At 37.4% G+C, this 16690-nt stretch overlaps 1 protein-coding gene across 2 annotated transcripts in view; it reads left to right on the top strand.

Moving 5' to 3' along the window:
- Positions 1–16057, top strand: part of LOC138160958 (zinc finger protein 474-like) — an 89860-nt gene extending 73803 nt beyond the window's left edge. For both annotated transcript variants that reach the window (XM_069087749.1, XM_069087748.1), the window contains exons 4-5: positions 12913–13093; positions 15906–16057. In XM_069087749.1, the coding sequence (XP_068943850.1) occupies positions 12913–13093; positions 15906–16057 (333 nt within the window). The remainder of the gene's footprint in view (positions 1–12912; positions 13094–15905) is intronic.
- Positions 16058–16690: the final 633 nt, after the last annotated feature.

Below are 16690 nucleotides of genomic sequence, written 5' to 3'. Positions count from 1 at the left end.
AGTGAATAGAGCACCAGCCCTGGAGTCAGGAGGACCTCAGTTCAAATGTGGCCTCAGACACTTAACACAAAAAACTAGCCATGTGACCTTGGGCAAGTCACTTAACCCCAATTGCCCTTCCTTCCCCTTTCCAAAAAAAAAAAAAAAGAGAGATGAAAGAAACTACATCTTGCTAAAAGGGACCATAGACAATAAAGCAATATCAGTACAAAACAAACATGAACCAAATGGCATAGCATCCAAATTCTTAAGTGAAAAGTTATTATGCGAGGAAATAGACAGTAAAATTATCCTAGTGGAGAACTTCAATTTCCCCTCTCAGAACTAGATATATCAAACCATAAAATTAGAAAGAAGTTAAGGAAATGAATAGAATTTTAGAAAACTTAGATATGATAGACTGCATGGAAATAGAACAGAGTATCCCTTTTTCTCAGCTGTGCATGGCACCTTCACAAAATTGGCCATATAATAGGGCACCAAAACCTCATAATTAAATGTAGAAAAGCAGAAATACTAAATACATTCATTTCATATCATAAATTAATTTACTATTTAAAGACAAATATAATATAATATATGCCATACATACATACTACAGTCAAAAGTATGACATATGATTTTTCTTCAACATTGACAAAGTTAAATAACAGGGTGACTGGGGATCTGACACAGGGTGCCAACATCTAGTTAGGAGTATAGGGATGTACTCTCCTATGTTTAAAGGCCTTTGCCAGCCACCAATAGGCATTCATTCCCCCAGGAATCTACTTCCAGAGACCCACTGCCCATAATACCTGTTTTTAGGACTCATATTCCCCTCTTCACAACCACCATCAAGGTACAAGTTGAACTTTTTGGTGAATGGGCTTCCTATGCTTGACAGAATTGTTCCCCTACCATATGCCTCCTGGCCTTTACTAAATTTGTTTCAGGTACAAATATCTAGTTAGGGCTTTATGTCCTTTTTCCCTTGCTACACTCCACACCATATTCCTTCAATTACTCACTCCATCTCAGTACCCCTTGCTTTAAGGCTGTTCTGCATGGTTTAACCCCTCTCATATGGCCCTCTTACTGACCAACTTCCCTTGGACAGGATCAACCAACCTCCTTTGTGCTGCTCTGTCTTTACTAGGTCCTGACTCTTTTGATGTGTCTGCGTGGCTCTTTTTGTGGTGGCAAAGAATTGGAAATTGAGGAGATACCCATCATTTGGGGAATAGCTAAGCAAGTTGTGGTATATGATAGTAATGGAATACTATTATGCCTTAAGAAATTATGAGCAGGCTGCTTTAAGAAAAAAAAGGCTGGAAAAACTTGCTTAAACTTAAGACAAAGTGAAGTGATCAGAACCAGGAGAGCAAGTATACACAGTAACAGCAATATCATACAACGATCAACTGTGAATGACTTAGCCATTCTCAGTAATAAAATGATCCAAGACAATTCCAAAGGACTCATGATGAAAAATGCTATTCACTTCCAAAGAAAGTCCTGATGGAGTGTGAATGCAGATTGAAGCATGCTATTTTTCACTTTATTTTTTCATTCTTTTTTTTCCTTTTTTTCTGTTCTTTCACAACATAACACGGAAATATGTTTTGCATGATTGAACCTATATAACCTATAGGGTTTGTAGAGGTGAAAAAGATACAATACATACATATTGAGAAATAAAATCCAGAATAGCTGAGCTTTGTGTAGGGTGGAAGGGAGGGAGGCAGGTGTAGAGGAATACGGCAGGAAGTACAAACTATAATCAGACTAAAATGATATTTCAGGGCAGATAGATCTTTGTAGTAACCCTCAAATCACAATAGATGGGAGGCCTCCTTTACTTATGCATAGGACTGTCTGTGAATGTATAATTTATAATACATGTGCAAATGACATCAACACCTTTCATATTTGGAAGTTTTGAAAGTTAGACTGTTGACTAAGAGTGACTACTCCTTGGCTGTGTGGGTATGTCTGAGAAGGCTGATCCATGATTTGGCCTTCTTCTCACTGAGGATCTACACATGAAGGAACTTTGTTGGGTCCTTGGCTACAGAGACTATTTACTGTTTTCTTCCTCTTTGTTAATCTCTTCCTAGCCCCACAGTCATCCTGAAGCGACCCTGACATCACAGCATGACTGAGGAGCTCCATCCAAGACTGGTATCCATTGCTCCTTTGCAGCAGGCCACAGCTGTAGTTCATTGCCTGAAGATATGCTTTTCCCATTCTCTTCTTGTTGTGGTTGCCTCACTCACTCCTTATGCAGCAGCTGCTTGAGTATACGGCTGTCATCTATTCCCCACATGTGTCCCACCCAAGAAAATTATGTTTGGGATAAGCATTTTTCAATGCTGGTAAAGCCAATTCCGTTACAGGACTTGATTGTTCATAATCCTGGCTCACCATTTAATAGCTAGGCTCAGAAGTGATGTGCACAAGTACAAACACACACTTGAGACAAAAATGTGATGTGTATTATGTTTCCATAGTTCTCTTAGAGGTATGAGTTTTATACACTCTTATTATGTTCTAAAATTTTCCCTTTAATTTGCTAAATACCTCTCCCACCAGCAAGCATATAATTCTTTGTAGTATGTGGTAAAATTAAAAACTCTTATAGAAGGGTTATATACTATTTTCAGGGAACAATGGCTTGGAGTGAATAGAAATGACTGTCCCATCTCTTGGGTGGTAGAGAACCCAGGAAGCCAAGGGGAAGTGGTGACATAAAATATCCTTAAGGAATGTCATCAAAGCAAGTCCTGAGGCTTGTTGGTAGAGTAAGAGTGGTGTTCCCTAGGGCCTCACGATTGAACTATGTTTAGTGTTTAGGCAATGACCTGTTTCCATAGTAATTACTAGCAGACAGTGTGGTAAAGTGGATAGACTTGGGGTCAGGAAGACCTGAGACATTAGCTGTGTAACCATTAACAGGTCATTTAATGTTTTTTCAACTTTAGTTGCTTCATGTGTATACAAGTTGAGATAATAATGCCACCTATTTCCCAGGATTGTTTTGTAGCTCCAATGATATGTTCCAGTGTTTTGCAAAATTTTAAAAACTATGTAAATGTCAGTAATTATTAGTATTGCTGCATTGTGGTCGAGTTTATACAAGCCAAAACAATGTGGAGAGCTAACAATTAGTAAGGTTTTGGGGGTAGCATAGACAGCCCAAATGGGGTAATTCAGAACAAACTAAATTTGCCAGAAAATTTCTGAATGTTCCCTTTATTTTATATTGCAGAGACCTTATTCAAGAGATTGAATTCTAGCATTTCTTAGCAGTATAAAGCAGAACAATTAACAGTGAGAAAAAATATTTAGATAATATAAATGATAATTAGCAGCAGTGGCTAAAGAAAGAATTAAAAACATATGAAGAACAAGTAGGTCCAACTTTATAGATGTATATATATATATATACAGACACATATGTATATATATACATACACAGATGTGTATGTGTGTATATATGTGCGTCACTCATGTGTGTGTGTGTGTGTGTGTGTGTGTGTGTGTGTGTGTTCTCCCCATAGTGTTCAAGTCCCTCTTTTCATATTCTGACTAACTGGGACATGCTCAGCAGTTGACAGAACAAAAGAAAAAAACTGTAAGTGGAAATAACGGGCTTCTTTGTGTGTAAGGGTATTGTATTTTATTCATTGGTTTGATTCATACCTGTGATCCAGGAAATCGAGCTTATGCGGATTCTGGAATAATGATATTTTCAGGCACTCTCACCCCTGTCATAAAAACTTTGTGGGGCTTCTTAAATACAATCTGAAATTTTGACACTTTCAATCTCATCCTTTGCTCTGCAGTAACTTTACATTCGCCGAATTTAGACTTTCCCTCTGCCTCCTTGGATTGCACTTTCTATGCCTTGGCAAGCTATGGCCAAAGCACAGTAAAGACCTAATTCCCCTGCTCTTATCAATTTCCCCCACACCCCGAACTTTCATTTCCCTTGGCCCTGTCTGTAATGGCACATCCCAAAGAACCAGGAGACTGCCATTAGGAGAAAAAGGCTTGATGTGGCTTCTGGCTAGAGTTACAATCCCTCCCACTCTTGCTGTGCTCCCTGTTCACACACACCCATATGCTTTTGTAAGCACTGGAGGGAGAGGCTAGAGACTAAAGCCTTGGCAGCTAGCAAAGTCACAATAGCCCCAAGTTGAAAATGGCTGAGCTTCTGACTGACAGTCGTGAAATTGATGAGAAATACAATGTACTCTTATCTTAATCCAGCCTGGATGGGTTGTGTTTTCTTCAGCAGTTGGGACTGAATTGCATACAGTTCCCTAGAGCATGACTTAGGAGTTAGGATGTTCAGAACTCAAAAATATGGAACAGGTTCCAAGTTCAGCTACAGTTCAACCAGTATAATGCATGAACCTAGCCTTGGAAAATATAACATAGGCCACATTAGCCTTTTATAGTATTCATTTTCTTTTGCATCCGCTTTTATTTTTCTGTATAAATTTTCTGGGCTCTGTGTCTGCTTATTCTCCTTTTAACTTTTCCTAACAAATAAATCTTTGACAATATGGCATGAATGTCATTATTTATGAACACATTGTTTATTTCCTCGCAAGTTGAATTAAATACTACCTTTGGTTCATTCTTTTTCATTAAAAATTAATAAAAATAAGTATTCTCCAAAAAGAAAATGACTTCTTCATGTCTCACTGACCTATATGTATCTCAATAATCTTACAAGCAAATTAACTTGTAAAGAATTGTAAAATTGTTGTTACAAAAATACATTTTTTTTTAAAGAATCAAAGCTTTTAGCATCCTCTCTCTTTGGTTCCTAATCACTTTAGCTTTCCATTCTTTTGCTTTTGCCTCCTCCTGCTTTTGCAATTTATATCACTGGATTTTTAAAATTTTCTTCAAATTCACCTTTTTGGAAGATCTGTGATGTGACTGCAAAGGGAAAGGAAAGTAGAGAGTGGATTAGTTTTCAAAATTGGTCGATGTATTGCTGTAATTAAGTAGGGATTTTCCCCTCCAATAATTTTTGCCTGCATTATGTGACTGTTAGCTTTACTCTCCATTTGACTTGGCCTGCCTTGACATGGAGCATGCCAAGAAGTCAAAATCCTGTGGTGATTCTGCTTAGGTGAGCAGAGGTTATAAACTGTTAGTTACCTCTGGATCCAAACCTTGTAGAGAATTTCTTAGCAGTACAAAGCAGGACAATTAACAGTGTCAATCTCAGATCAAAATGGGGGTCACTCATCTGCATGGAAAGATCCTTGTAGGCAATGTACTGACTTTTAAAATGTGTTTTTAGTTTTTAAAATGTGATATTAGCTATTTTTATTATATATTGTTATTTATCTTGTAAAACATTTCCAAATTACATTTTAATCTGATTCAGAGGTAGCCTGCACATGTGTGTTGTAAAACATATGTCCCTTTTATTTTATATTGCAGAGACCTTACCTAAGAGACTGAATTTTAGCATTTCCTAGTAGTATAAAGCTGAACAATTAACAGCAAGAAAAAACATTATTTAGATAATATGAATGATAATTAGCAGCAGTGGCTAAAGAAAGACTTAAAAACAGATGAAGAGCAAGTAGGTCCAAGTTTATAGATGTATATGCATGTACACACACATATGTTATAGACATGTACACACATGTGTGTATGTGTGTCTATATATGCATATATGTGTGTGACTCTGTGTCACAGGCTATCACCTGGGATTTGGAATTCCAAGGGAGGTCAGCTTTACAGAATAGCAATCATCTTGAAAATTTAGATGCAATTCTTCTCTCTTTCCCTAACCTCATATTTTTTTTGTTGGTGTTCCCCAGGCCTTTACTATCATCTAAATTATCCAAGTTGCCTCAATTTCCCCAGATAACCTTTGATTCTGTTGGGTTCTTTGTTTACCTGAAAAGAGACCACAAGTATAAATGATCTCAGAGACAGATCTATGTATTCTTGGTATTGAATTATCTATTACCTTGTTGAATATAAAAGAAAACTCTGTTCTTTATCTCTGGCAACTCTTTGCCAACTTTCTCCAATCATAAGGGAATTAAATTTATTCATTATTAACCTCTAGGGATTAATTTGTAAAACATTTTATTATCGTGCCAAATTTCAACATACCCCAACGTGTTACCTTAATTTGTAAAACCTTTTATGCTCCTTGGCAAGTTTTTTTCTTTTGGTAACAAGCTCACTAAAATAAGACAATGATGCCATGTTCAATATAGCTATATCCATCTCTAGTCACTATTCTCCTCTATTCCCTGGATACTGCCACTCTCACCCCTCCCACACTCTACGGTTAGCAAAATGCTCTTTATGTGAGGTCTCTTTTTCTTACATTCCTGCCATCTCTTGGTCCCAACTAAAATCTGGCATTTGCCTGGAGATGTGACATCCATCACTATCCATTCCAATGCTGTCCATTCCCTTGTTCATACCTCTAGATCCATGGGGGGTGGCAGGGGGCATCTCCACTTGTTCTGATCTATATCTTGTCACTGGACCCAGATGGCTCTGGAGGAGAAAGTGAGGTTGGTGACTTTGTACAATCCTTCCTTACTTAAATCTTTTTCACTTTCAAGTCATGGCATCTTCTCCCTGACATCATGGTCCTCTTCAAGAACAAAGGACAAACAAGTCCATAGGATCAGGCAAGTTTTCCTTTTTATGTATTATCTTCCTCATAATTGCCCATTAGGGTGCCCTCCTCCCTGATTATCAGATGACATCACTTAGCCTGCCAGACCTAAACAGCTTTTAGAAATAGGTATTTAATATGATAGTGTAACTGGTAAAATTAATGTAAAATATTCCCCAAAAGTCTGTGACATGCTCTCCTACCAGTGCTTAATGAATTCAGGGGGAAAGTGGACCCCAACTTAGAGCACATGTGGCAAAGATCTGATCCTGAAATTCCTTTTGCTGGAGTCTTCAAGATGTTTCCCTTAGGTATGTATGCTACAACTTTTCTCCTGGATTCCTTAGAGAGTCTTGAATCTTCTCATTTCACACAGTCTGTCTTCTCATCTGGATTGAGGCGCTGACATCCATTGTTCAGGACGCCAACAGAGCTCTGTATTCCAGAATTCTCTGGACTGTTTGAAACTCATAGCAGTCTCCTCCAGTCAAAGTCAAGTTTGGAGACATGGGAGGACATGGAGGCCTAGAATGTAGCAAGGGATTTCTCCTTGCCCCAAGTCCCCAAGGCAATTCCTTCTTAAGAGGAGTGACTAGAGGCTTCCTCTGATAGACTCTCAAGGCTCCTGAGTTCCAAACTGTTCTTCTGGCTTTAGCCAATCATATAGTTTGGTGAACTTTCTTCCATCCAAACCCTTACTGCGTAATATACTTTCAGTTCATCCAGTGGCTCTCAAGGACATCTAAATTGATCAAGATCTTTTCCCCGCACTTAGTCTAATGCCTATGACTGATAGACCGTGGAACTAAGTCTTATGAACCTCCATTTTAAGAAAGAGATCCACGTCAACCTTGTCTTTATTCCTTCCCAGGTTGCATCTTCATGGGATGTTCTTTACCATAAAATAGAAACCCTTCACCCTGGAAGCTCACTTCACCCCTAGATTACTTCTCATATTGAAAGCACAGTCAGTTCTGCAATAATGCTTGTTTTGAAAATGTGAAGTTGTTCCAATACAACCGATTCATTAGGAAACAATTCGAGAATAATGCAAATTTTAATTTGTTTATGTTTGTTTACGCTCAATTTCTTTCTGGAGAAACAGTGAAAATGAAGAAAACTGCACCACTTCACAATTGCTCACAATGCAACCTTTCTGAAGTCCACTTCTACAAACAAACTTTGATCTTTTCAAAGCCATATTCATCGAATATCTTCTGATACATCTGGTACCTATGGGCAGAGGAAGGCTGATCCGCCCACACACACATACCCTTCCACCATGGCCTCAGAGGCCCAGAGTTACTGCCTGTCCAAATTATAAGAGATTTTGCCAACCTGAATGAACCCTGTGAGAAACAAGGCTCAGATTTAGCACTAGAAGAAGGCAGTAAAGGGATGGCTAGGTGGCACAGTGAATAGAGCACCAGCCCTGGAGTCAGGTGGACCTGAGTTCAAATCCAACCTCAGACACTTAACAGTTACTAGTCATGTGACCTTGGGCAAGTCACTTAACCCTAATTGACCTGCCTTCCCCCCTCCAAAAAACAACAACAAAAAAGAAGGCAGTAGATACAACCACTATTTATTGTAGTATCTATCTATTTGCCTCTATTTGTTGTAGTATTTATGTGTATCTTACACATGTAACATGTATAAAACTGTTACCATTTTTATTAGATTCCAATTTTATTTACACGTCTTTAACCCTATGTTCTTCACAAGTCTTATGGTTTTAATTGTGCTCGTTGGTATACCATGGTGCTTTTAGGGGACATATATCTCATTATAGCATAACCAACTGTACCATCCACCCCATTAACCTCTCCCTCCAGGCAGATGGTTTCTCCCAAAGCCTCCATTTTAAGGAAAAGGCCAATACCAGACATGTCTTCATTCCTCTCCAGGCCACACTTGCAACTCATCTCCACAGGACATTCTTTATCATCTCTACCCTAACCTGGTACCTCTATTCTCCACTCCCTCCCCAATTTTCAGCTTTTTCATGTACTATCTTCCCCATTAGAATGAAACCTCCTTGATGGTAGGAATTGTTTTTTTTTCTGTTTGTATTTATAGTTCTAGCACTTAGCACGGTGTCTGACACATAGCAATTGATTAAGAAATGCATTTTGACTAAGATCGATGGTTTCACTAGCTAAATGGTCTCAGAGGATAACATATCTTTGCTATACTCATGCCCCAGTTTTTATATTTATTGTCCTCAGAAAATCTGCTGGAGTGTTTGCTGAAGTCCACAGTTCCACACTCTGGAGAGCACCACAGTGATTTGGGCAGTTTTTCATTGTCCTTTAGTCAAGCCTTCCTCAGTGATTTGAATTAAAAAGTCTTGGGGAAAGATGATGTGCTACAATTTGTAATCAAATTCAGTAATTTGATCCTTTCATACTTCTAAATATTTGATGGTAACAGTTTAACAAAAAATACCATCTTACCAAGTTCTAATAGGTCATAGTAAAAAATATAGAAAAATCAAACTTCCCTTCTCAGGCAGAAAGCCTGATCCCTTCAAACTTTCCTGCACATGAGAGTCTATCCCCACAAAGCTTAGAGAACCACCATCAAATGAAAGTCACCTGCTCACAATTTGAGCGAGAAACTAAACTGTCCTGGACAAAAACTTTTTCATAATTCCCACAACATAAAACCATTCAGCTAGCAACTGGGTAAAATTTCTATGTATTCTTTCTGCCCCAGGAATACCCAAACTCCTCCATTGCCTTGGAGATCCCAACAAATATCTTCTGGATCCCTATATCAAAGGGCACCTGAAAGTTTCCCCAATGTATCTCTGCCTATTCAAGAAAGATTCAAATGAAGTTTTGGACCTCTCCCTGGAACAAGCCAAATAACTTTAAAATTATTGGGAAAACCTTAACAGAGGTGTGGGGCTCCCCCCAAGGGATTGAGCACTTTGATTTGATTACTCAAAGTTTTTACCTTTAAAGACCTATAAAGATTAAAAAAAACCTTTCTGAACTCACTACCATTGTGGTGGAATCATCAGAGGTTCTTGAACCTACTCTTCTGAGTTTAATATTAGGGAGGAGAATTGCCCATATCCTCCATTGAAGCAAGACTATTTCTGAATGCATCATTGGTCCAGGTGACCTAGACCTTTCATATTAGAACATTTGCATAAATGGACCCAAGTCAGCCTCATCCTCGGTAAGTGAGAATTCAGGCAGACCTCTAGTGGCCAGTTCCCTACTTTGTCCTACCTACCCTTCCTCTTATTTTGATCCTGTGACTATCTATGCTTGCATCAGATGACCAGAGAATCCACACCAAAAACACAGATCATGTCCGTCCTTATATTGCCAACACTGAAAAGTTCACTATTGTCAGTTAGCCCAGTTACTTAGTATTATTAATGCACTGACTATCCATGAATACTCCCTAAGTCTTTCAGTCCCTTTCCTGATGTTCTAATTTATCACTTATATAGTATGAATAAGCTCTGTCTTAAGGAGAACTTATATTTAGATTAAGAGGTGATACTTTTTAAACACCCTTTTAAGGGTGATTATAAATTGGAAGAGTTAGTAAATGTTATGTTCTGATAGAGAGGGGAAGAGGATTTGTCAAGCTGAATTGTCATCAAGATCAATAGTTAAGTTATGAGCAAAGGAACAATTTTCTGCAATGCAGATGTTCTTAAATGGACCATTAGCATGAAAGCCTGCCATATAAAATTCTGAACTTTCTTGAGTATATGACTTTTTCTCCTACATAGGCCTTCTTTCAGGTTCCTGTATGTCCCCACTCTTTATCATCATTGTTGAGTGCATTGGCAGGAAAGTATGATCCAGGTTTATATGTATGTTGTAATATATTTTATTTATGCATTGATTTCATATATCAGTATCTATGAAGGTGCCTTTTTAAGTAAATGGTTAAAATCTAAAAGTGTCTTTATTGTGAATGGCTGGTTGTGTAAATACCCAATGAGATGATACCAAATGCCACATTACCCTTACATATGAGTCTTACCTATAGAGCTATAACTAAAAATTCTTTCTCTTTCACTGAGGAGGGGAAAAGATGCTATGAGGGACAGTGGAGAATTCCAAAGAGAACAGTCTTAATTACTGGATCAGCTCCAGGAGTGGGGGAAGCCCATTCCCATGAAAGACTTATCTATGTTTCTTCTTAGAGTGAGGAGGAAAGATGGGTACCTAGCAGAGGTGCCTGACAAAGCTTAAGGTATGGGTCTGGGAGAAGAAGTAGGATTGAGCTGCATAGTACCATCAGTGGGGTACTGCAAAGCATGGAAAAGTCTTCAAGAAGTCTCCATGAAGCACAGGCAGAGAGAAAACTCCCCCATTCCTTCACCACCATATAGCATGAGAGGCTCTATAATAAGGCTCAATTCACACCCTCTCTTTCCTCTCAATTAGATCATTAACTCTTTGAGGGCATGTATGGGGCCATTTTCTAATCTTTGTTCCACAGAACGGAGCTCAGTGCCTGCTATATAGTAGCTCAATATTTTGATTGATCTGTGACTTTGTTAACATGAGTATTTTTTGAAATTGTGCAATCACAAAGGGTAAGGCCATAAGCAGTTATGAGAGCAAGGAATAGTTTAACTGTCAGATCTGTGTAGAAGGTAAGGTAACAAGAAATAAAGATCAACTTTAAATGTAAAAAATTTCATTTTGATTATATTAAATTGAATTTAAAATGTTTTGCACAAATGAAACCAATGCAACCAAGATTAGAAGAAAAGTAAGAAACTGGAAAACAATTTTTATAGCACGTTGGTCTCATTTCTCAAAATAAAGAGAACTAAATCAATTTATAACACACATCATTCTGCAATTGATAAATTGTCAAAATATATGAACAGGCAATTTTCAGGTGAAGTAGTCAAAGCCATATGAAAAAATGCTTTAAATCACTATTGTTTAGAGAAATGCAAATTAAAATAACTCTGAGGTATGATCTTATATCTAAAAGATTGGCTAATATGATAGAAAAGGAAAATAATAAATTTTGGAAGAGATGTGGAAAATTTGGACATTAGTGTACTGTTGGTGGAGTTGTGAACTGACCCAGCCATACTGGAAAGCCATTGGAATTATGCCCAAAGGGTAACCACCTGTCTATACATATCTTTTGATCCAGCAATGCCACTATTAGGTATGCATCCCAAAGAGACAAAAAAGGGGCTCATTTGTACAAAAATGTTTATAGCAGCTCTTTTTGTGTGACAAAGAATTGGAAATTGAGGGGATGCCCATCAATTGGAGAATGGCTAGACAAGTTGTGTGGTATATGATAGCAATGGAATACTATTATGCTATAAAAAATGATGAGTAGGTTGATTTCAGTAAAACATCTGAAAAACTTGCACAAACTTATGCAAAGTGAAGTGATCAGAACCAGGAGAAAAATTATACACAATAACAGCAATATTATATGATGATCAACTGTGAACGACTTAGCTATTCTCATTAATAGAATAATCCAAGACAATTCCAAAGGATTCATGGTGAAATATGCTATCCACATTCAGAGAAAGTACTGTTAGAGTCTGAATGCAGATCAAAGTATACTATTTTTCACTTCATTTTTTTTCTTTTGATCTGTTTCTTCTTTTGAAATATGACGAATGTGGAAATATGCTTTACATGATTGAACCTATATAATCTATATCAAATTACTTACCATCTTAGGGTTGGGGAAGATAAGAAAGACAAAGATAAAATTTGGAACTTAAATTTTTTTAATTGAATGTCAAAAATAGTCTTTACATGTAATTGGGAAAAAATGAAATAAAAAAAAATCGCAATCACAATCAATCTATGCCCTCTCACACTGTGGAATTTTTGTCCTGCATTTGACCAATACTTGATCAAGTGCATTTAATTGAATGTGGTTACAACTATTCAGTTTTTCAAGCAAATAAGATTTTTTGTCAAAAACCAGGATCTTCCAAAGAAATTGGCCATTGACCTGAATGAAAACACTCTCTAAACCCTTTTGGAGCAGTGCTTTTTGTCCTTAACCTTACAATGAATTGAAATCTCACAGTATGAATGTCTTATCTGAGAAGTCCAAAAAGATCACAAAATTTAGGGCAGGATAACTTAAAGAGAGGTGCTACCTAATCTACTTGGCCACGGTAAGGCAAAACCAACCAACCAACCAACCAAAAAAACCAACAATGACAACTCGTGAATGTATTTCAAAACCTGAATTGCATTATAACCAGTTTTCTATTCTGTCAGCCCTCAGTGATAAGACGACCACCAACAATTATTTGCTACATTTGTGGTCGTGAATTTGGAACCATGTCCATCAGTATCCATGAGCCACAGTGTCTGAAAAAATGGCATAATGAAAACAATTTGTTGCCTAAAGAGTTACGGAGACCAGAACCGAAAAAACCGGAAGTGAGAAACATTGCAGGTAAGCTACTAGGGAAGACAGGAGTGGAATTATGTGGAAAATAGTGTTCTTTCCATCCTTCCTAAAATGTGAGAATACTATTTATTCATACTTTCTCTTAGTTGTTCATAATTCTAAAATCAACTACATTTTTAATCTTGGACACTGTTAAATGGGGAGAAAAACTGTCCAATTGCAACTTCAAAAAAGCTTGCCTTCAAGAAGAACAGACATTTTCTTTTCAAGGCTAAACTGAGGAATAGGATATATATACCCATGTATATATGTATGCACGTATGTGTGTGTGTGTATTATCTGGTTTACATAATCTTACTTAGGAATCATTTTTCATATAGCACCTAAAAGTGGCATCTAAAATGTAAATGACCTTTGGCTCAGACCTGATTTGCACAACCCCCCTAAACCTATTTCCTCATCTGAAAAATGGAAAAAATAAAACTTATCCTCTGTCCTCAATAAGATTATCATGAGAAAACTACTTTATAAACCTTGAAATATTATACAAATAGCAGTTACTATTTTTATCATGATACCATAAGGCAATGTCTTTGAGTGTGAGGATATACCTTAGTGTTCACAGAGAGCCCCATGTTTATCTAAAGTAGTTAAGAGCACATTCCCCCAGGACAAGCGTAGAATTGTCTCATGGCACTTCTCTAAGGAGATCACTCTGTCTGGTTCTTAGTTTAATGCAGGGGCTGGACTAATTCTTCAAACCACTTCCAGGAATGGTGCAGAGTTTTGTAGTCCCCTGTGGAGCAGAGTATTGACTCTCATGATAAAATTGTAGGCATTGCCAGACAAGAATTATGAATAGTCTCTTCCTAAAAGACAAACATATACATACACTCTCAAGTGTGTGTATATATGCGTGTATACATATGCATAATGTATATGTGTGTGAATGTATATGTTGTGTATCTGTGTGTGTTTGTGCATATTTTTGCTGTTGCTAAGTCTTTTCAGTTGCATCTGACTCTTTATGACCCCATTTGGGATTTTCTTGGCAAAGATACTGTAGTGGTTTGCCATTTCCTTCTCCAGTTCATTTTATAGATGAGAAACTGAGACAAACAGGGTTAAGTTATTTGGCTAGAGTCACACATCTTGTAAGTGTCTGAGGCTGGATTTGAACTCAAGATGAGACTTCCTGATTCTAAGCTCTATTCACTACACCACCTAGCTGTCCAGTTGTGAGCATGAAAGGAGGTAAAAAGTACAAAAGATAATAGCATTTGTATAAACATGAAGCTTGTTTAGACTGCTGACCACCATCACACTTAACAGTCTTCTTTTCCTAAATTTGTTTCTTCCTCTCTGCTCACCACTTTACATCCCCTTCTCTGCATGAGCAAAACTTTCATGTTTCAGTGAGTTGGGATGGAAATAATTTACTCTGAAACCCAGGCTGGATCACTGTGAAATCATTTGCATGCTGGTTAGACAGGAAGGTCATTGTGACTGCATTTCTCTTAGTTTCCCCCTTGATCTGTGCTGCCCTGTTTCTATAACTGCTGACATCCTTTCTTCTTAATTAAAGAACCTTCATAGTATGAACTCCCACTTTGACTTCAGTCTTAAAGTTGATGTAGTCCCCTCACCCAACCCCAAGCAGACACATGGTCTCAATATATTAGATCTATTCAAAACCTTTTCCAAAATCATGTAAACCCTTTTCAGTGATGTTTCCACATAGTATCACTAAACAAAAATTATTATGCTAGTTACAGCATAATGTTTTGTGTTTGGATTAAAACTGATCTTGTTAAAGAGTAAGTTAACCCCATTCTTTTTTCAAGATGTTTTTTCAAGGCTTTCAAAAAATATACATTCATTTTCTGCATAGAATGAGGCACTTGCTTTAGCCATGAGAGAAAAAATTGTGTTGTGTTCAAAGTTACTGGCTTATTGGCAACAAAGGTATTAAGAGACCTAAAGCTTGCTGTGTTCACATAAACTATTAGATATGAATAATTTTTAAATGATCTGAAGCCTTAATGCTGTATCTGAGAAACTATGTAATATATTTAATATATGTAATATATAATATACGTAAAATTCCATGTTAAAATTTGTTTCAAAGTGGGCCTTTTGCTTACAGTTCAAAGGTAGTCACATTGCATTTAATTCCTCTTTTTAAGGTTCTTTGGCTGAGACAGAATCCCACATTAAATTTCTCTAAAATAAAGCTATGTGCATTTTTCTATGTTCTACCAATAAAGATTATATGATCTAGGTACTATGTGTGAATGCACATTTAAGGAAATCTTCTATTTTAGTATCCTAGCTATTCTGGTTGGAATGTTTTCACATTATTATTTAGAAAATTCACTTTCGAGGTAAAAGGAGTTAAGGTTTTGAGACGAAAATCAGTTTGAAAATCAGCTCTTAGCTGGAAATACTGGTTTCCTCAAAACGTTCTGAAGCAATATGAGAGGGGAGTAATTTGAAGAGGTATGCTCCTCTGCTTCGGTACTCTCATAAGAGCTTATTAGGTATCTCCTGAAAGTAGGACAAAAAGCAACATTTGCATCATGATGGTGTTCAGAAAAAGATATGTTAATAATTAAAACCCAGAATCTTTATCACAGGCTTCCACTCTTTCTTTAAGGCAGCTGAGTAAGTATTCGGGTCCATAGTTAGCTTTATTTAGCCCTTGGGACATTTTGCAAAAGCAATATGATTTGACTAAAAAGGCTCAGTCAACAGGTATTTCCGGAAAATATTTTCCATAAAGAGTTGAATATGATTCTCCAGAATGAAAACTGATCCTGTTTTCTCCGACCCCCCCATCCCCTTTTTGACTTTTCAGCCAAAGGCTACTATGATCTCGATGCTATAAATGAAGCTGCCTGGACAAATGCCCAGAGCCAGTTGGTTCCATGTGATAACTGTGGGCGTACCTTCCTGCCAGACAGACTAGTCGTCCACCAGCGGTCCTGTAAACCCAAACCAGCCAAGTAAAGCCTTCTCTCTCAACCAAAGTGTTACAGAATTTAATCCTGTTTGAAAGTTTTGTTGGGAAAGGGAGGTAAATGGGAGATAAAGTGGGATAGCAGGTTCAGAGACTGATAAAATAAGAGGGAATCAGGAGTGGTAGATACAGAAAGGCATGGCTGAAGCCCATCAAGGCACAGTCCCATTCCTTAATGTTTTTAACCAAGCTATCATGAATACTCTTTTTTTTTTTTGCTCTTAATTGATTGCTTAGACTTCAGTGATAGCTCCTCACATGGGGATTTTTGGGTATATATTTTCCCACATTGTCATTAAATATTACAAAAGGGCTGTTATTCAGCATAGTGCTGGGTTTAGCTTCCACAGGAAACATGGGAATTGATCCTTGTCATTTCCTCCATTGACTTTTTCATGAACAAGACTTTAACCTCATGAGTGAAAGCCTCTATGCAGCTCAAAAGAGCTATGTGGCCAGTGGTGGGGTTCCAGTGCTCTTAGAGGGTATTTCTCAGGTCTGATAAAACTTGGATCCCCTTCCTTTCCCAATCTCTCTGTTTTCCTGAGTTATTCAGCTAATTTTTCCCTTTTTGGGTCCAAGAACAAATGTTAATTGAACAGAAGAGGTATTCAGATGGATTG

The sequence above is a fragment of the Petaurus breviceps genome, unplaced genomic scaffold (assembly GCF_028583685.1).
Source record: "Petaurus breviceps papuanus isolate PSGF00001 unplaced genomic scaffold, PetGlider_PUasm1.0 183, whole genome shotgun sequence".
In the NCBI taxonomy this organism is placed as follows: domain Eukaryota; kingdom Metazoa; phylum Chordata; class Mammalia; order Diprotodontia; family Petauridae; genus Petaurus; species Petaurus breviceps.
This window is presented reverse-complemented; position numbering and strand designations above follow the sequence as displayed.